The sequence below is a fragment of the Stigmatopora nigra genome, chromosome 14, assembly GCF_051989575.1.
Source record: "Stigmatopora nigra isolate UIUO_SnigA chromosome 14, RoL_Snig_1.1, whole genome shotgun sequence".
Taxonomy (NCBI): Eukaryota; Metazoa; Chordata; class Actinopteri; order Syngnathiformes; family Syngnathidae; genus Stigmatopora; species Stigmatopora nigra.
Window position 1 is genome coordinate 5,169,954 of NC_135521.1, and position 18,492 is coordinate 5,188,445.

An 18,492-nucleotide genomic window follows, 5' to 3' on the forward strand; every position below is an offset into this window, starting at 1 on the left:
ATTTGTTCAATTCTTTTACAATTTACGATTTAGAAACGGGCGCCTAAATGTAGCACTATCACGCGGGAAGGTTCTTTGATGAATTCGATAGCCGGTAAGTACTTCGCTTAGCCACAACAAAATAAAACAAAAAGCGCTATAAAACAACTTTAATCCAAATTTTCTGTTAAAAAATGCCATATTAGTATTATTAATACGCCACGAACGTATGACGTTTTCGTGCACTTCGTCCTCTTCCGAATTTAATTGAATAATTCGACACAAAGAATTAGCCGGCGGTAAATAGTCTATTCAGTTGTTTTAATCCGAATATTTTCCTCAAAACTGCTATGACTACGTGACGAATGGCTTGCGGACAATGAACTGGGTTGTTTCTTTTGGCTAAACTGTAATAAAAATACAGTTAGGTGGTTATCATTGGGGCTATATGCGCTAGCAAATGACATGGCAAATTTGTCGCTAAGTGGTTAGAATTGGGGCTAGCTGAGTTAGCAAATGACATGGCAAATTTCTCTTTCAATGTCTCGCCTTTAAAACCTCTAACATAACAGTAGCGTTGTATCATTTTCCCAAACACTTAATTTTAATATCAGCGCTTAAAATGTATGAGTTTAATAAACCTGTGTTCCTTAGACTATGAAATCAAATCAAATATTTTGGCTCTCATTTGAATATCATAGTACTTTGTTTAAGTGCATCATTTTTTCCCCCACAGCTACCCATCTGCTACTTTGAACCGAAAATCTGTGTGCCAAAACTGGAGTACTACAGATGAAAGGGTTAGTGTCCTTCTGTTACTTTTTATTAATCCATAAACATCTTCCTTGCATTGAACAGCTGAAGTATGACATCTGAAACACGCAAAAATGCATGAGAAAGTCTGCCAAGTACCAGATGGATGTGCTCAAATCCATCAAGTCCAAAAGCAAATACCATATGGAGTTACCAAAATAATACTGGATTGACGCTTCTTACCCAAGATGTGGTGTTGACATTTATAGAAAAACTGTGCAAATGTAAATGTTTGACGACATTGTAGGGCGCGACTGTGCCAACAAACAAAGGCTGTCAAATCTCCCAGAGCGAGGCGGCTTCTGACTCATCCAAGCGCACAATTTCATTTCTTTTTAACTTCTCGCCAAACAACGCCTGTTTTGGCTCCATGTTGTTTTGCATCGTAGCTCATATGCACGTGAGATTAAATTAGAAAAATCATGTGTCGTCACCTCACCATACAATTGTCTTTTCAGGCCCAATGATGTTCACCCAACCATCATTCATCATTGTGCCCTTCAAAAATGAATAAAGGACTTAAAAGTGTTTGCCACATTAATGCTTGTATTGGTTAGGATTGCTTCAATATTACATTCAGAACTCGGTTGGACGGTTGGCTGCAGCTCACATTTCCATCCGCAGGTCAATGTGGGTTGTAGTGAAGTCATTAGGCATGCTGTGGGTCACTAGCTACTCAGTTACATTCTATTCCAATCTTCCTAGACTTTGGCCATCTGTGTGCTTCTATGTCATTTTTGTCCTCTCCAAATTTGACATGAACAAGAATTAACGTCATCAAAATGCCGACGTCGGTGACACACCGACTCACAGATGTGCAAGAGAGAATGAGTGACAACATGAAAAGCACGCACAAAAGAGAAAGATACTGAGAGAGAAAAAAGGCCAGAAGAATAGAATTTTTGGAACACAAGAGTGGGTGCCGTGTGCGCACGTCATTGTAGTCACTTCCTCTTCGCTAATGGCCTTAATGTCCACAGTTGTGTGGTTGTGCCGGAAAGGCACACCATCTATAGCCAATTAGTAGCATACAGGAAGCTATGCAGTGACAGAACACAAACACCTGCACTTTTTGGACATTATGGAAAAATATGTGAAGCTTTAATTGCAAATTCAAAGTTTTCAAACTCCTAGAGGAAATCCCTGCTTGTATACCGATGTATGATTTTGGCTAAATCATACGAAAATAAATAGCAACTAAAGTCAAAAGTTTAAGACGACCGTTTTTTCTGGCGCTCAAGTTAAGGCGCACTGCTATGCTTGTCTTTACAGTGAGAAAGTGGTCACTTATGTACTATTGTGTGGATTTGTGAGTGTATTACGATGACATTTGAATCATCGTGATCACAGTTCGGACTCTGTTGAGTAGGTGTGTAAACTCTTGGAAGATGTCATGTGCCCTTTTTGCTCTTGTACTTGAATCACCCCTCATTTCCACCCACATGCCATAACATTTTTCCCCCACAGCTTATATACCCCAATATACAGTTATACACTATGGTTTCCATTTGTTAAATGCGACAAGCAAATAGTGTCGTTGTCAATAAACTTTTCAAGTGTCAAAACACTTTTCTAATAGGTTGATTCAGTTTATGTGTTGTCATTTGTAAATTTTATTGTATTGTTTTTCAGGGTGTCTTCCCTTCCACAATTGGCTCTTCCAGCACCGTCCACGACCTTTGTGAGGATAAGTGGTATGTAAAAAAGATGTTATGAATGTACTGTTTATGAATTATACACAATATTCATTCTTCATGTGTTTACCAAAAGTCCAGCTCTTAATTGGTACTTTTTGAGCCAGACTCACTAAGTCAGGGAAACAAAACAAGGAAACTCCCACTCACATGTCTGATTTTTTATTTATTTATAATTTGTTCTTTGTAAACAAAGCAGAGCAATGTTTCAACCAACTTTCAATCGAAAAACACAATTAGGTTAGTCATCGGGTCAAATGCAACAATGAAAGTTGTTATAATAATAATAAATAATTTCTATTATGCTAAATAAAAAAAACAAACTGATGCATTTATATATCTAACTTTTATCAACTTTCACTTTATTCATCAACTAAGAGTGGCATCCATTCCTAAACGCTACTGAATTAGAGAAAGTCAAACTAAATAACAGTAGTGCGAGACATGTCACGTTTGTCGTGTAATGCGTGTTTCGTGTTGCGTGTCCCAGTGTGGGCGGGCGGCTGTGTTGCCGCACATCTCTGGGCCTCACACATGACATCCAAATCTGAGAGGGAAAAAAATCACACTTGGCTGACAACCCTGCACTCGACCCTTCACATTTTTTCCCCAACTCTGATGTTATCATTTTCAAATGTTTTGATCAAATCTCACTACGGCCTTTAGAAACGGTTTTGCTACTGCTACTGTAACTTAAGCAATCAGCAATAGGTCTGTCAGCATCCGACCTCAGACTGTTTTGTTGTAAAAAGTTCTTTGTGCTAAACACATCTGCAACAATCTTTAGTGCTAATATGCATACATTTATTAACCAGCATCTCTGGTTTTCTGGCTCTTTTCAAAAAATGACCTAACTCTTCCAAATAAATATAGAAACTTCATTGCAACACAGCCTTAAATCATTCTTTAGTGTTTTCACACAAAAAGCTGTAAACTAGAATCTTTAATGCCCGTAAAATCTATAATGTCTGTACAGATTGCTGCTGATTATCAAAACAAAATACTTGCTTTACTGTGTGTGTTGCAAGACATTTGATAAAAATCTCTGTTTGCTATCTTTCACTGTCAACGACTATTTTTGGTGTGACACAACTGGCATCTGTTTCTGAAAAAAATACTGGCTTCCTTGCCTTTTTACAGTCAGTGCGTGCTTTCACCTCCATTAGAGATTGTGGAGGTAACTAAAAGGGATGGCGCTCCCAGGTTTTTGTTTTGAGTTGTAAAAAGCAGGACTGAAGATTGAGAGAAGAAATAAACCTTGAAGAAAGCTTGCCTTCAGCCAAAAAGGAGATGTAGGGAGAAGGCAAGTATGCAGAAAGAGAAAGGGTGCAGGAAGGCCCGGTGGGTGGCAAAAGACGAGAACGACGATGCATAATATGGACTGTCGTAACCCTGGGGGCAGTCGAGTTCCAGGCAGGGGATGGCGCCATCTTCGTTGACGTAGTTGGTCCAGTACTCTTCCTGGTCAAGCTTGGGAAGAGCTACTTCGTCATCTGATAGTTCGTACTTGGGAGGAAACGAGTCCAATTGGCTTTTGGGGAAATATTTTGGTTTCCCTTGAGGGAAGGACTTCACTGACTCTGTGGTTTTATGATTATTGACCTTGGAGGATGAGGCGGGCTTGTGCTTGGAGAACCACCAGCGAGTCTTGGTGCTGAAGGTGGTCGTGGTACTTCCGGCCAGGGAGCCGGGGTCAGGGACGGGGCAGAGGGCAAAGTCCAGTTCCCGGAGGAATCTGAGATCTTGCCCGCGACGTTGTGATGGCGACGAGCAGATCAGCTCAGACGAGGAAATGCGGGCTTTGCGAAACCACTCCCATAAGGAACGGGCCTCGCAACCACAGGACCAAGGGTTATCGTTGAGACGGAGGAAGTTGATACCTTGGGTGTCTCGCATAGCCTGGCCGGGCAGCTCGGCCAGGGAGTTGTTGAACAAGTAAAGGATGGAGACCCGGCCAAGGTCGCGGAAAGCGCGGCGGTTGACCTGCCGGATTCGATTGCCGTGGAGAAGTAGGCGGTCCAGATTTACCAGACCTCGGAATACGTTCTCAGTCAGGGCACGGATGCGGTTGCCGTGGAGGAATAGATGGGTGAGATTGACCAGATCTGCGAACAGGTCATCTTGCAGAAAGTGCAGTTGGTTCTCCTGCCACAATGTCAAAACAGTGAGAAGAAAAGTCCATTAGTCGTGAGCTGGCAATATTCACCAAAGGTCCACAATGGATAAAGTATACTAAGAATCTTCAAGTGTTGACGGTGTGTGCGGTGGCAAGATTTACCTGCAAGTAGAGGAACTGCAGACTGTACAACTTGTGAAAGAGATCGTGGGGTAACGTGGCAAGTTTGCATCGGTGCATGTGCAGACTCTGCAACTTCTCCAGCCCCCGAAAAGCTCCGCCTTCTAGGCGCCTCAGTGCGGGGTTGTCTCCCAAGTCCAACTCCTCCAGAACCCTGAGGTTACTGAAGGCCCCGGCCTCGATCCATGTGATGTTATTGCCATAAAGCCAAAGCACCTTGAAGAGCAGCAAAAAAAAGTCATCCTCTTAGCGCCGGACTTCAACTAAGGAGCTCTCGCACAATCTTACCTGCGTTTCAAAGCCAAAAGAATCCGCGCGGAGTTCTGTGATGCGATTGTTCTGCAGGAACACACGTTGAGAGTCGTACGGCACGCCGGCCGGAACGATGGTCAGGTTCTGGGACTGGCAGCTGACTGTCATGGGCGTAGGGTAACACACGCAGAGCCTGGGGCATGCGGCCACACTGCTGGGTTTTACTACCACCAGCCACAGGATCAGCCACAGTGACAGTCCACCTGGGAAAGAAACAATCAAATTCTAATTTGGTAAATGTGGATGATAGATTGGGATGTTTAGACAAGCCTCCATTTCAATACTTGGTGTCATCCCTTTGTTTTCTTTAATTTCTATTCCCTGTGTTACGTAAGTCTTTTGCATAATTCAACACGGCAACAACCATTCAAACATATCTACTTGATCCTTTAACGTAGGCTACAGCATCAGTTACACAACTTTAAATAGGCACAAAGTAATCTATATTTTTCCCTATAAAAAATGTAACAATGTAGACTAAAAATAGAGAAAAGTATTGTTTTTTTTTATCTGTCAAATTCAAAATTTGGATGACCATGGAAGAAGAAAAACTATTTGATTGAAATGTTTGCTAAGCAGAAGGAACAAAAAGCAGTAATTGGACCCAGATCAATTTCGCCCCCTGCTTCAATTAGTGCCTCGTTTCTCGGCACGGCTCGGGTGGCGCCACACAAAAGCGACTCTGGTGGTAAATGTAGACTCATGAAATGATGATGAACTTCCCATTCATCTGTTTTACGCAATATTTTCCAGTGGCTCATCGTGACCTCTCAACAAGTCGAACCGTTATCTACGCTGGGGCTTCGGAAGAACACGAGACTGGGATTTCAAGTGGAATAAGACACCCACTTCAAATCTTGCTCTGTCTTAATTACTGCAAGGTGAGTTCATGATTGCGCGTGCGTAACATTCAGTTTATGAAGGGAATTGGAGAAATTTGTTGAAAACAGATTTAAAAAAAATACTCAATGATGTTGGCGTTAGATAAATTCTACAATGTAATATGTTGAGGTCAATTATATGAGAACTACCATTCAAAGCAACACATTTGGATCATGAAATTAACGTTCAAAGAACACAAATGAAAATTCTTCTGGAAGGAAACACGAAAAGTTAAGCAGACATGACAATGTATGCGTGATAAATTTAAAAAAAAAAATGTTAGTGAAGTGCATGCCAACTCACTCTTAAAGTTGTGGGCTGTTCTGGATCTCCTGGAAAGGTAGCGAGTCTCCATGACGAGTAAAACTGAAAGCGAGTTAGCCTGCGCGGCCAAGATGTGCCTGCGTGCTGCTATCTCTGCTGACGTTCCGCTCCGGTGACCGACCGACCTGCTTTGGCTTCACGAGGGAGTGATCGGGAGTCCCCGCGTGCTCGTTTATACTTGGCGGAGGTCTGGTCGCCCACCAGGCGGCGTGGGCAGGGGGTTGGAAGCTCTCTCTCATACGTCAGCCTCTTTTCCTGGCAGGGGAGAAGAGGAAGCGAGGCAGGGACCGGTGGAAGAGCCAAGAAAGGGAGGATGCGAGGAGTCTTGGTTTGGATTGGCTTCTTTTGCATCTTAATTGACAGCATCGGGGAGGCAGCAACAGTAAACTTAAGGCACGCATTCATCCTCTGAGCCACTTATCCTCACAAGGTTGCACAAAAAGCGGAGGTCCAAGGGAGACCAAATACTGTGTAAAATAAATGTATCAAGAAATCTTGGAATAAATTTAAGCATACAAGTTTTCCTATTATTATGTGTGGCGAGATTGAATAGGCTGTTTAGGCACGTCTTCCTTAATCGTCTCTGTTGAACAAACCTGCCTATTGTTGAGTATTGTGCACTAGTTCCCATACACCAATACTGATTTGATTTTTTTGACCAGGTTGACATGAGCGACAAAGCTGATTGTGTTTGACTTTTAGTGTTCCGTTTGTATTTTTTGTCCAGGGTTGGAAAAACAGCGCAGTCTGGACATGGGTTTCAATGACAAAACTGGAGCTACTCACTATTCAAAAGCTCCTCCACCACATGGGTCTAGCAAGGTGAGTGCCACCATGACACACGCCATCTGCCTTTAGGCAATCACACCACCAAAAACTGAAATTCCAAATTGCCTACACACACAATGTCGAGGGGTTGAGGGACAGCTTTGGAAGCATGAATGTGAGATGTATATATATATTTTATACAATATTCTCTGCTCCTGTGTAAACAAACTGTGTGTCAGTATACACCATATCCACGTGAAATACATAATAGCCATGACACCTCCACACGCCACAGCAGCAGGCCCTCCCTTTATGATGCATCCTCTCACTCGCCTTCTCGTGTCCCAGTCATTCACAGGCACACTGGCATTTGAACTGGTGTAAACACAGCATGTTGCAAGGATCTGTCATGATTCTATTCATGTGTCCTCAGTCTATGACCAACCAGCACATGTGATAGCTGCAATTTCACATGTGGTCAATGTGTGATTCTGCCCACCAGGCTAATAAGGAGGAAAAATAAACAGAAGTTGTCATTGAGAGGTGTTTATACATTCAGAACGGTTATGAAATTAGGTCATCAGACAGGAATCACAAAATGCTTTTTTTTTAAAAATCCTTCAGCATTTTCTTAATATTATATCATATTTGGACTTTCATCTCCTAATTATGTAATAATACCACAAATGACTTCATTAAGCAACTGACTTTTTTTCTCAAATGTCCTGCCATTTTTCAGATAAGAAGTTTTTCCTAAGAGCAGCTCAACGCCAACATTTATCGGTGATATCCATAGCGTTATCACTTTATCTTTCTACTTTTGTTCCAATTTAAAAATAGTGTCTGGGACACAAATAAAGGATTAGTATCATACTGTATTATAATGTATAGTCATATTTTTTATTAAAAGGTAATACACAAAGAAAAATAACATAGGATTTAAAAGAAAAATACAAAGCTACTTTTTTTTCTTCCGCTTTGAATCTTTGCGTCTTATTGATTTTTACAGGCTAATTGGGTAAATATCCCATAATACAACCAGAACACCTGTATCTTAATAGTCAAGTGTGTCTTATAATATGCAAAAAATACAGTTTGGTCGTCAGTGCTTAAAGTCAAGTGATTAGAACAATGTGAATCATTTTTTTTTAAAGTAAAAAAAAAATGTCAAAACAATCTGAATTGATGTAACAGTCACAGTGTCTTAAACAATATTAATAGAAGGTAATGGCACGTCTCTTTTTCCGGCTGTCACAGTCGGCCCAAGGCTCGTTGCGACGCAAGGCCTCGACAGTGCAAATAGACGGACAGGGGGTGGGCGAAGGTGAGCAGGATTATTATCGCCAGAGCGATGTTCACCTGCGGACACATGGGAATGTAGGAATCTGTTAGCTCATTCACTATCTTTGCCTACAAATCAAAATGGGGGGCAAGATTTGAAATCATCTACTCACATATAATGGATCTCCATTCAGAACCGATTTAACCAAAGCAAAACAGGCGTATTGCAGCAGAGACACGATTGCCGAAAGAGCCATGACGAGGCCGTACAGTTTCCCAAAGTGGCACGATGGAAAACTACAAGAACCCCCCCAAAAAGAGCCCAAAATGAATGTATTTCGATGGACATTTTGCAGGCTATGAAAGACTTTTTTTACAAACAGTATCAATCAATTTCTTAACGTGCTAGAGTTAAGACAATCCAAAATGGTGGCGGTTTACTCACGCCACGATGAGAAATGCTGCGTTGCCGCCGTATAGGAAGGAGCGATTAATAACTTGGATGACAAAAGTGAAGTACTGAAGTTGTAGAACGGGTGTCGCAGCACAGATGGAGAATATTAACGCCATCAATGCCGTCAAGAAGAGAGACAGAACCGAGGAGTTGAGGTCCGACTCTCGTTCACTCATACCTGCACACAATTACGTAACAAAATTCAGAAAGAGAATTTGGATTCATTTGCCACGGTACCAGTAGAACTTTTAGTTTGTCTGCACACTTTTATTTGTCTGTCGTCTGTGTTTTTTTTTTTTTTTTTTTTTTTTTTGCCGGTTAATTGTTAATTTCCTGTCGGCGATCCTATAGTCAAAAGTTATTTCTGATCTTACCTTCCACTAGGGCTTTTCGCTTGTTTCTGTCCATGATGAGGCCATTCCAGGGTGCGCACAACACCCCACAGAGTTGGGTAAAGGCAAAAGCGTTAATGTACCGGCTCACTGGCGACACACAGAAAATATGAGGTACGTATTGACATCATGGTTAGATCTGGAATCTGTCCTCTTAGTGAGATAGACAGCTATTTAAAAATGTATGTCAGTGCGATATTTGAGAAAGATTTTGAAGTAATAACTTACCAAGAGAAGGCTCCCCGTCAGTCAACTTGACAAGCGTGGGGTTGAGGGTTCCGATAAACAGATAATGTCTCAACTGGATTACGGACAGCCAGACCACGTGCCATATGAATAATCTAGACAGGACACACTCGCGTAGGGTTTTCTCTGGGAGCGAGAGACAAGAAAGGACAGATTTACAAACACATTCGTCGGTCACCACGAAAGAACAATGCGTCTGTCGTTTTGCTTCGTGGGAAGTGGAATCGGACCTGGTTTTACGGGAACTTTCTCTTTAATTTGCTCCATCTCGTCCTTTGTTTGCGAGTCCTCGGTCTTGGACACCCTGGCAGCATCTGATTTGCCGCAGGATAACCTGAGGTCACAAAGTCAATCAGTGTGAGGGACTTTTTTTTTTTTTTTTTGCCCCTGCTAAGAATACGTAGACATTTTGCATCTGCGTCAAGTGTAAATAAGAGCCAGTCTTTCACATTCATACCCGTATGTAAAGCCGTCGGGTAGCGGGTATGGGATGAACGTTCTGGGAAAGAGGAATAAAGTCCTCGACACATGTATGACGCTGCAGGCGGACAGGAACAGGAAACAGGCAAATAGAGAGATGCCAGACTCATATACCAACTGTACTTGACAAAGAGCAAAAAGAGTTTTATATGGTATGTTCTTTTTTTTCTTTTGTCAGATGAGCAAAATCTTTCCCAAAAAACACACCTTGATGATTAAGAAGAGTGCTGAGGATGAGTCAAAGGCCCCGTTGTAAAGAGTGATGACAGTTGAACGATGACTTCCGAAAAGGTTCCCTACCTTCAGGCCAACAAGGTAAATCTGTTGTTAGTTCATGTCCGCTATGTGATACTCCACCATTGTATTAGTGTATTTTGTTTTGCTTTGAGAGTCTTAAGTCCCACCATCACCTCGGGGAGTAATTTAGATGAATTGGAATTCCTTGAGCCACATTCCATAGTCCTTTAGTTAAAACTTAAAATTGCTGATGACTTACTTACCTGCATGTTGGTGAGAAGCAACATGATGCCGCCCACGGCTATGAAGGAAAGAGCTGGGAAAAGCAGGATGGCCAGGCCTGATGGTAAACATAAAAAAATAAATGAGAATCCTGACCTACCTGTATTTAAAACTCCGCCAAAGGACAGACAAAATGAGTGCTTTTTTTTCTTCACCTGAATTTGAGAAGGCCACCATCAACGTGCCCATTGTGTGAAAGGCTCTGAAATCAATCAACACGTAACGTCATGTTAGTGTCGATAGGGCTCGCCACAAATCGGACGTTTAAATGATTCCCAATTGCCATTCTTTTGGACTGCAAAAATTCAATCGTTTAAATCAACATATCAAGGTGATTGCTATTTTTGGGGGGGACTTCTCTCCTGCAAATAATTCTGAATCAGTCTTTTTCTATAGTGTGTATATCAACAAGCCTCGGCTTGAAACTGTATTTGCATGCCAATCCCATGCCCTGACAACGCCCAACGTGTTTTATTTGGTTTTAATTTCCTTGTTTTGCACCAGAGCTGAAACCTTTCAACGCTTTTAAGCGCTGGGAAGAAAAACATTTGCTTTCCTTATCCCAGTGAGTGAAAACACATGGGCATTTCTTCTGATTTTTTTTTTTTTTTTTTTTTGTCCATTTGGATTATTCGGGAGGATCAAGTTTGTGTTTATGTTTCTGAAATAGTGGACAGCGTACGGTCAGCCAATTCTGGATTTTTCTGACGACGTCTCCTCTTATCCTTTCAAAGTATTTCTCAACTTTTTTAGGTCAGGTATTTGCTCTTTTGCTGTGATTTATGGACACATTTACAGTTAACCTTGGCGCTAAGCCAAAAAAGAAGACGTACAGGATTCCTTGCAAGGTGTGTTCATAGGAAGACATTTCGTGTGAAAGCCCATTTGGCTTGTTTTTGTTGTAAATACATACCACATGTTTACACAAAACCATATGCTAGCCAGTTTACAATAAGTGACTAAATACTCAAGGCAGCATAGGGGCATATTCAGAAAGTGTACATATACTCACATTCCCAAGAGTCTAGCCACGGTGGTGCCAAAGTGGTCAAAAATGAAACCGCTGGCCAACGTGATGAAATTGTTCATGAAGGACGCAATGGTGAAGACCAGAGAAAACTGCTCGTCCTGTCCACTGCAATCTAAAAGTGTCCCAAAAAGTAAGCCAAAAAAGTACCAGTACTTTGTTAATGCTGACCAAGTGTTGTTGTTTTTTGTTTTTATATTCTTGTCTTTTCCGATCAAAGGGACTGACCTAAGACCTGTGAACCATTGATTGATGTGGCGTTGACGCACAGATAGTTGAAATAACCATCTTTCTTGAGGATGAAAACCAGCGAGGCCCACCCAAACAGGATACCGGCAAAACACAGGCACTCCACCAGGCCCGTAACAAAGGTCAGGCCCCGACGCAAATTATTCTGACACTTCATTCTCCTGGCTGATCTGTGCCAGTCTGTGGACATACCAACCTAAAATTTGCAACAACAAAAAATACTGTAATTTGGTGCTTACATAAGTAAATATACATTTCCACAAAATTGAGCCTACAGTTTTTCCCAATTAAGTTAAGTAAAGAAAAAAAAGTAGACCGACCTTTTGACGCACGCTCACTTTTGTGCCTTTTGCAGATCTCAGCAGTCACATCCCCCTATGCACTTATTCTTTCTGTTCCTTTTAAATAGTGGTCCAACTCCTCCTTGCTCTTGCCTCAAGGTTTCCTCCCTCTCGTCCTTTCTCAATCCAACACTTCAGTGCAAAAAAAATAATAAAAGCGGCACCACCTTAGTTGGAAAATAACTTTTAACCAAACCTAAAACGCTGCACGGCTCTACTACAGCAATGTTGAAAATAGTGGAATTGCTGCAACACTTGTTCTGTTCAGTCTAAAGTTCATTTGACTAGAACAAGGGGGAGAAATGCTGAGGATTGATTAGAAACAGACACCAAAAACTTTCTTCACGAAGAGAGGGACTTGAAATTTTAAATCTGTAGGAATCAAATAAATGTTAGTCTAGACAGAGAGAAAAAAATGTCTTATGTCCAACTAATTGCTTTTTTGTGTTTTTTTAAAGGGCATGTGTGGTTGTGAAATAGAGGAACCTCATTGGCCACATCAGCAAACTTTGGAGGTAACTTGTGATCCACTGTTATTAAAATTGAGATTGAACCCAAAATAGAGGCGAACACGGGATTCTGTTTCCCAATTTTGACTTCCTCTTAAGTAGAATTTGGGGTGGAAATGATGACAGTACTATCGAAAGAAAGCAATGTTATGTAACACGGAGTGCAACCTATACACTTTTTATATTAATAGCAAGTGATTTTATAATTGAACAATTCAAGCACTATGCCTCTCATACTTTCATGTTATACCAGTTCAATTAATTCCTTTGAAATTAATATAAATTCTATTAATTAAATAAGGGAAACCCCTAATAAATATATAATAAGCTTCCTCAAAAGTGGCACGTGACAAATTGATGGGTTGATTTCCATACAACAATTTTAGTTAACATTAGTAATCGTTTTCATTTCTTTACCCAGCCTATATCTACAAAGTTATGGCGTAAAGGCACCTCCTAGTGGCCTTTTAGGGCTATTGCCATATTTTTTTCTTTCATTCTTTTCTTTTTGCTTGCTTTTCTATTTGAAAACAAAAAAAAATGCATTAGAGCATTCAATGCTTATAAATATGATTTGTTATCACAGGTCGACCCACTTTTCCGATTTTAAATTTTTTTGTACATTTTTTTGTTTACTAGGTATGAGAACAACTCATTAGCAAGGTTTTTGGTGGGGGCGGAAACAAGTAATTATTTGGGTTCAAATCAACATGGAATTTTAGGAATATATATTTAATATATTTAGAGAACTAGATAAAGAAACACAGAGTAATTCAAAGGTGTTAATGGAGAAGAGCAACTGCTTTGGACTCACTTCTGAGAGACTATAGCCAAAGTATATAATGGGTTACGAGTTTGTGTGTGTGTACTGCCACCGTTTCCACAGCAGATGCAGCTGTCTGGCCACGTTGGACTGGGCTTCTGTCACTGAGATGCTATTTTGGGCACTTGTGTTGTAGGAAAGGTCACGTAAAAAAGCAAAGGCATCCTCTCAAAAGGGGGAGGGAGCGTCGGCCCAATGGAGCTGGAAGACCACGGAACGCGGAGGACGCCGCACAACTGCATTCAACGGGCTTGCCGAAAAACCCCATTGTCGGAATGGATGGAGAATCCGCCAAACGGGAGATGACGGAGTCTTCCGAGGAGACAAATCAGTCCAGTGTCAACAAACAGGTAAATGTGTTTCTGTATCATCAGTTGTGATGCATTTCAAGTGTTGTTGCCTCACGGACGTTTGAGATTGCTTTAAAGATGTCAGCTTCAAAAAGGAAGGTTTGGTTAGAGAACAAAAAAGATTTTTGAGATATCTAATATTGCATGTGCCTTAAATCTAAGGCACAGTTAAGTCTAAGTTTTCCTGATATAAGGATTTAGAAAAAAAGACAACAGAGTGTTGTTAATAAGTACACCAATTTTTAATGAAGAGGGCAAAGTTGCAAAATGTATCCAGTGAGATTTCAAATTTTAGAAGAGTAGAGCATCTCCCAGCTGTTTTGTTCCTTAAAGGCATCTTTAGTGGTTGTCTCCACTAATTAAAGCCACTCTAGTAAGCCATTAAAATAAAATAAAAGTAAACTGTCAGTGTTTTTATTTTTTTAATAGACAGCCCTCAATCATGAACACTGACACTCCCAATGTAAAATATCTAAATGAAGATGCTGCCCAAATCCCAGAATGGCTTTTCCTATCTCACGTTGCATATCGCCAGAGGAGAGAGTGCTGACTAATATTAGCAACTCTTACTTCCTTGAGTAGTAGCAGTCAAATATTTTCACTACTCTGGCTCACATTGTCATGCACCCAATGAAGATCCACTGCAACTGTGGGCCAAGTTTTATTTGGAAACATTAATGCTCCCCCATTGGATGTCAAATGGGGTGTGAAATATTGTCCCGTGGGTCGCATTTGGTTATTGAAAATTGGAATTCGAGCGTCAATGTGGATTTTGTCCCCAAGCGAGTATTTTGATTGCCTTCCAGACAGATGAACCGGCGCTTGTGCAAAGTAACGAGCCGAGAGAGGAGGCCCCGCTGGAAAATCGGGTGCTAAGTGAGGAGACGGGGGAGGAGGCGGGGGAGGATCCACTACCACAAGCCAGGCAGGAGGAGGCTCCTCCGACAGAAAATGTCACCAAAGGCACTTCAGTAGAGGATGGTGGAAACAGAGACGAAGCCAACCCTAAGGACGAGGTCAAAAAAGAAGAGGATGCCGAGACCAAAAAGAAAGATGAACCAAACGGAAGCGATGACAAGAGCGTCGAAAAACTGCCGGAAACGGTAAAGGATGAAAATCAAGTCAAGGAAAAAGAAAAGCTTAAAGAGGCTGAGAAGCAAGGAAAGGCCAAAAGAAACCCAAAAGTAACACCTGCTCCGTCCCGTCCCAGAGCCTCGGCTCGCTCCGGTCGAGCGTCCAAAAAAAGCGACATCATCGCCAAATTTCAACAGGGGGCACCAGAGTGAGTCACTAAATGCAAAGCATACATACACTCGTCTGTCTGTCTGCTTCTTTCAATGTGGAATTTATGCGCTTCTTTAATCCCTTCCGTTTGTCTAGGACACCCTTACCGCGCAACTTCAAAATTCAAAAGTCGTCCACGGCTGGGGCCACGGGGGCTTCCATCAAACAGAGGATGCTGCAGTGGTGTCGCAGCAAAACCCAACACTATAAGGTATGGCCTCGGGGGATTCGTCATTGAGTCGACGCAAAAACGGCAGGTCCTTCTCAATCTTTCAGGGCGTCAACATAGACAATTTCTCTTCATCTTGGAGTGACGGCATGGCTTTCTGCGCGCTGGTCCATCGCTTCTTCCCTGACGCTTTCGACTACAGTGCCTTGAAACCTACTGAAAGGGAGAAGAACTTTACGCTGGCCTTCCAGACTGCAGAGTAGGCAACCTGTAAAACCGATTTAAAAAAAAAAAAAAACAACATCAACATATCATTGGTTTCTAATCAAGGGATAACTATATTCATGTACTCCCCCAGGTCGCTGGCTGACTGCTGGCCTCTGCTGGAAGTGCCTGACATGCTCATGATGGGGAACCACCCAGATCCCATGTGCGTGTTCACCTACGTCCAAGCCCTCTGTCACAGCCTCTCCAAACTGGAGAAAGAAAAGAAAGATAAAGAGGAGAAGGATAAAGATAAGGAGGAGAAGGAGAAAGAAGAGAAAGACAAGGAGGAGAAGGAGAAAGAAGAGAAAGATAAGGAGGGGAAGGAGAAAGAAGAGAAGGTGGAAGATCCCGGCGAAGAGCCGTCTGTGGACAAGGAAGAGGCTGAGCATGGTGGGAATGGCTCACTGGTGAGTGGTCAAGAGGAGAATGCCAAAGAAGAGGCATTAAAGGGAGAAGAGTTAGCGCAAGCAGAGTCCTAGGAAAGAAATGACCACCAAAAATTGATTTTTAGGGAGAATTATCTTAGTTTGTTTGGTCTAACACGCTCACTTTTGTAAGTTGCCGTGCTTTTTTTTTTCTTGTGCACATAAAGTAGACACCCTTTACGTTGAGTAGTTTTCTGTTTTATTTTGTAATTTTTTCTCAGTCTTCAGTGCTAAGTCCTAGTAGCAAGAGTGGCTTGTAATGGGCCACGAATTTACGACCTTAGCCTCAGCATTACGGTAAGGCGCGTCGCTTATTGGACGTGCCTTTACGCCACTACGTCACTTGGGGGCGTCAAGCTAACTACTAGCCTTCTGTTGTGGTACACATTTTCTCTCCACCGGCACCCCGACTAAAGGCCACAAACATGCCCACGGACAGTTTCAATCTAGAGGCGCAGCTTTTATCCATCATGGGCCTGCTGGTGAAAGCAACTGTGGTGGAAATAAAGAAGGTGTTCTCAGAGAATTCGGCCTTCTTGCAACTCCAACTCAGCCAAAGCCTGAAGGCCAACGAAAACCTGAGAATGAAGATGAAAACAATGCGGAGAGAGATCATCTCCCTCCGCCTGCAGTCGAGGAGCAACCGGCCGGCGAGCCGGGCAAACGTCAGCAAAATCCGGAGCAAAACGCCGCCGGGTAAGCGCATAAAGTTTCAACTCTAACCACCGCCATCCATCTTTTCAGGGTTCTTCCTTTACTCCATCTTCAAAGTCTGAGAAACTATTTTTTAACCCTTTCAGGGAGAGAGGACACCTGTTCAAAAATTGACCCCCTAAACTCAGTCATGTTATAAATTAATGTTATAGAATGATATTTATAAATGTACAAATTGACTCAATTTGTTTTAACCTTTTCAGTTCCAGTCCTCTTTTGGATGTTAACCTTTCTATTTCAAAGAATTGTTCACACCCACCTGGTGCCCATAATTGGCTCCAGCACCCCCTGAGACCATTGTGAGGATAATGTTTGATTTTTTTGTGTGTGTTTGCTTCAATTCTTAGCCCATGTATTTCCACATTCTGCATTTCCAATTGTCTTAAAGACTCCCATAATCCAAGAATATCCTTCAGTTCCTCTGCACCTGGCAGCTGAGACATCCTATCCTTATTCTAAAGAGGTATATTTTTGGGACCTTTTACTGCAACAACAAATGAGATATTTTATTTTTTAATGCGTACATACTTTCTTTTCAGTGTGCAGTTGGAGAGAGCCCTGGTATTTTGATCAAAGAGGAAGAGGATATCGAACTAAAGAGTGAGTCGAGTGTGCGTCAATAAGAATAATCGTATAGTGAAGAAGACTGGAGAAAGGAGAGACACTGTATTTTCCGGGCTGTCCCTTAACACAACACATGAGTGACTGGTGTAAGAGGAAAGTTACTTATTTACCTTCTCATTGGTATTGCTGTCATCCAAGTAGTCATGTTCAGTGCGTTGAATTGCAAATGAACAGTTGGCTTCTCAACTTCCTCAGTGACATTGTATTTGTGTATTTACAGGTTGTGATGCCTTCACAAATCCCCTCCAACTGATGGAGACTGTAAAGTCAGAGCCAGCAGAGTGTTCTTCTCAAACCGCAATTAATGGGGAGCTGAAAATCATAAACGTTCATGGGCGAGCTCACGGACCCTTCAAGGATGAGATGGAAAGCCCTTTTGCCACGACGGACCAGAAGCTCTTCAACTCGCAGGACGTCAACCGTCACAGTTTCTCGAGCGTCCTCCCGGGTGGTGGCGGCGACAAAGCCCAGCTGGATGGAATTCCCTCCTCCCAAAGTAACACATTCAGTCACGTGGTCCAGTACCCCCGGGATTTGGATCCCTCCTTGCCGTCTCACCCTGTCGACATGGATTCCAATTCCTGCGGCGTGGACTTCTCCAACCGCGAGGAGCCGACAGCGCCCCTCGCCAGCCACGCGGAGAAGCCGCACATTTCCTGCTCGATGTGCGGGAAAACATTCGCCAGCAATGGCACGCGGGCCATTCACATGCGCATCCACAATGGAGTGAAGCCATACCGGTGCTCCATTTGCGGAAAGTGCTTCACCCAGAGCGGCAACCTCAACCTCCACCTGAGGACACACTCAAAGGAGAGACCCTACAATTGCGCCTTCTGCACGGCCAGTTATAAAAACCCGAGTAACCTCCGCAGGCATGTGATCACCCACTGTGCAGACGTACCGTCCCTCCTGTGAAAAGAACAATGATAACATTCCCAAAAGTCCAACCTCTAGTTTTGATGAAAATGTATGTTTTTTGTACTGTTCTTTCCACGAGTGGTGTGTTTTTTTAATATGTATTTTTATTTTTGTACAATTAATATCGATGGGTTTTCAATCCATTCTCACCAGTTTCATCAGTGGACTGAAATTTCAGTTTACACCGCTGGAGGGCAGGATTCCCGTTTTATGATCTTATTCACAGTTTGGCCAGGGGAATTCAACTTTATGATTCACCAAGTATTAGTAATAATTAGCTTTATTTCCCATAAAAGGGTGAATTACATATCTTTTGCTTTATTAAATATTGAATGATAACACATCTTAAAGG

General features: G+C 42.2%; 4 protein-coding genes across 6 annotated transcripts; 2 read left to right on the forward strand and 2 right to left on the reverse strand.

Moving 5' to 3' along the window:
* The first annotated feature begins 96 nt into the window (after nucleotides 1–96).
* Nucleotides 97–16,070, forward strand: smtnl1 (smoothelin-like 1). 3 transcript variants are annotated; one of them, XM_077733496.1, is made up of 13 exons: nucleotides 97–779; nucleotides 2,425–2,486; nucleotides 5,848–5,975; nucleotides 7,028–7,122; nucleotides 9,188–9,309; nucleotides 10,100–10,236; nucleotides 11,688–11,838; nucleotides 12,516–12,572; nucleotides 13,526–13,739; nucleotides 14,546–15,021; nucleotides 15,120–15,234; nucleotides 15,300–15,451; nucleotides 15,551–16,070. In XM_077733496.1, the coding sequence occupies exons 9-13, from the start codon at nucleotides 13,665–13,667 to the stop codon at nucleotides 15,936–15,938; spliced, it is 1,206 nt and encodes a 401-aa protein (XP_077589622.1). In that variant the 5' UTR covers nucleotides 97–779; nucleotides 2,425–2,486; nucleotides 5,848–5,975; nucleotides 7,028–7,122; nucleotides 9,188–9,309; nucleotides 10,100–10,236; nucleotides 11,688–11,838; nucleotides 12,516–12,572; nucleotides 13,526–13,664; the 3' UTR covers nucleotides 15,939–16,070. The 3 variants fall into 3 exon arrangements, with proteins under 3 accessions (XP_077589622.1, XP_077589623.1, XP_077589624.1); XM_077733497.1 differs by lacking the exon at nucleotides 9,188–9,309; XM_077733498.1 differs by lacking the exons at nucleotides 97–779; nucleotides 2,425–2,486; nucleotides 5,848–5,975; ... (1 more) ...; nucleotides 9,188–9,309; nucleotides 10,100–10,236 and adding an exon at nucleotides 10,403–11,600.
* rtn4rl2b (reticulon 4 receptor-like 2b) lies at nucleotides 2,676–6,467 on the reverse strand. The gene is made up of 4 exons (XM_077733495.1): nucleotides 6,280–6,467; nucleotides 5,071–5,297; nucleotides 4,765–4,998; nucleotides 2,676–4,631 (listed from the first exon to the last, which is right to left on the reverse strand). The coding sequence occupies exons 1-4, from the start codon at nucleotides 6,329–6,331 to the stop codon at nucleotides 3,762–3,764; spliced, it is 1,383 nt and encodes a 460-aa protein (XP_077589621.1). The 5' UTR covers nucleotides 6,332–6,467; the 3' UTR covers nucleotides 2,676–3,761.
* Nucleotides 7,947–12,295, reverse strand: slc43a3b (solute carrier family 43 member 3b). Its single transcript, XM_077733494.1, has 13 exons — nucleotides 12,037–12,295; nucleotides 11,696–11,912; nucleotides 11,453–11,582; nucleotides 10,596–10,642; nucleotides 10,422–10,498; nucleotides 10,129–10,221; nucleotides 9,899–10,038; nucleotides 9,672–9,775; nucleotides 9,424–9,567; nucleotides 9,178–9,285; nucleotides 8,795–8,981; nucleotides 8,523–8,646; nucleotides 7,947–8,427 (listed from the first exon to the last, which is right to left on the reverse strand). Exons 2-13 carry the CDS (start codon nucleotides 11,904–11,906, stop codon nucleotides 8,320–8,322), a joined length of 1,473 nt encoding a protein of 490 aa, XP_077589620.1. The 5' UTR covers nucleotides 11,907–11,912; nucleotides 12,037–12,295; the 3' UTR covers nucleotides 7,947–8,319.
* Nucleotides 16,071–16,183: 113 nt separating the features above from the next.
* On the forward strand, nucleotides 16,184–18,137 carry LOC144207770 (uncharacterized). Its single transcript, XM_077733411.1, has 4 exons — nucleotides 16,184–16,580; nucleotides 16,946–17,061; nucleotides 17,138–17,198; nucleotides 17,443–18,137. Exons 1-4 carry the CDS (start codon nucleotides 16,310–16,312, stop codon nucleotides 18,135–18,137), a joined length of 1,143 nt encoding a protein of 380 aa, XP_077589537.1. The 5' UTR covers nucleotides 16,184–16,309.
* Nucleotides 18,138–18,492: the final 355 nt, after the last annotated feature.

What these genes read in the sequence shown, in the direction of transcription:
- rtn4rl2b (XM_077733495.1), bottom strand. Translation starts at nt 6,331, where the DNA reads ATGGAGACTCGCTACCTTTCCAGGAGATCCAGAACAGCCCACAACTTT. An exon ending in CTTTTGGCTTTGAAACGCAG is followed by an intron (nt 4,999 to 5,070) that starts GTAAGATTGTGC and finishes CTGCTCTTCAAG; the next exon opens with GTGCTTTGGCTTTATGGCAA. An exon ending in TGCAGTTCCTCTACTTGCAG is followed by an intron (nt 4,632 to 4,764) that starts GTAAATCTTGCC and finishes ACATTGTGGCAG; the next exon opens with GAGAACCAACTGCACTTTCT.
- smtnl1 (XM_077733496.1), top strand. Translation starts at nt 13,665, where the DNA reads ATGGATGGAGAATCCGCCAAACGGGAGATGACGGAGTCTTCCGAGGAG. An exon ending in TTTCAACAGGGGGCACCAGA is followed by an intron (nt 15,022 to 15,119) that starts GTGAGTCACTAA and finishes CCGTTTGTCTAG; the next exon opens with GACACCCTTACCGCGCAACT. An exon ending in CTGGCCTTCCAGACTGCAGA is followed by an intron (nt 15,452 to 15,550) that starts GTAGGCAACCTG and finishes GTACTCCCCCAG; the next exon opens with GTCGCTGGCTGACTGCTGGC.
- slc43a3b (XM_077733494.1), bottom strand. Translation starts at nt 11,906, where the DNA reads ATGTCCACAGACTGGCACAGATCAGCCAGGAGAATGAAGTGTCAGAAT. An exon ending in CCCGACGGCTTTACATACGG is followed by an intron (nt 9,776 to 9,898) that starts GTATGAATGTGA and finishes TTGTGACCTCAG; the next exon opens with GTTATCCTGCGGCAAATCAG. An exon ending in GCAGCATTTCTCATCGTGGC is followed by an intron (nt 8,647 to 8,794) that starts GTGAGTAAACCG and finishes GGGTTCTTGTAG; the next exon opens with TTTTCCATCGTGCCACTTTG.
- LOC144207770 (XM_077733411.1), top strand. Translation starts at nt 16,310, where the DNA reads ATGCCCACGGACAGTTTCAATCTAGAGGCGCAGCTTTTATCCATCATG. An exon ending in CCGGAGCAAAACGCCGCCGG is followed by an intron (nt 16,581 to 16,945) that starts GTAAGCGCATAA and finishes TTCAATTCTTAG; the next exon opens with CCCATGTATTTCCACATTCT. An exon ending in AGAGGATATCGAACTAAAGA is followed by an intron (nt 17,199 to 17,442) that starts GTGAGTCGAGTG and finishes GTGTATTTACAG; the next exon opens with GTTGTGATGCCTTCACAAAT.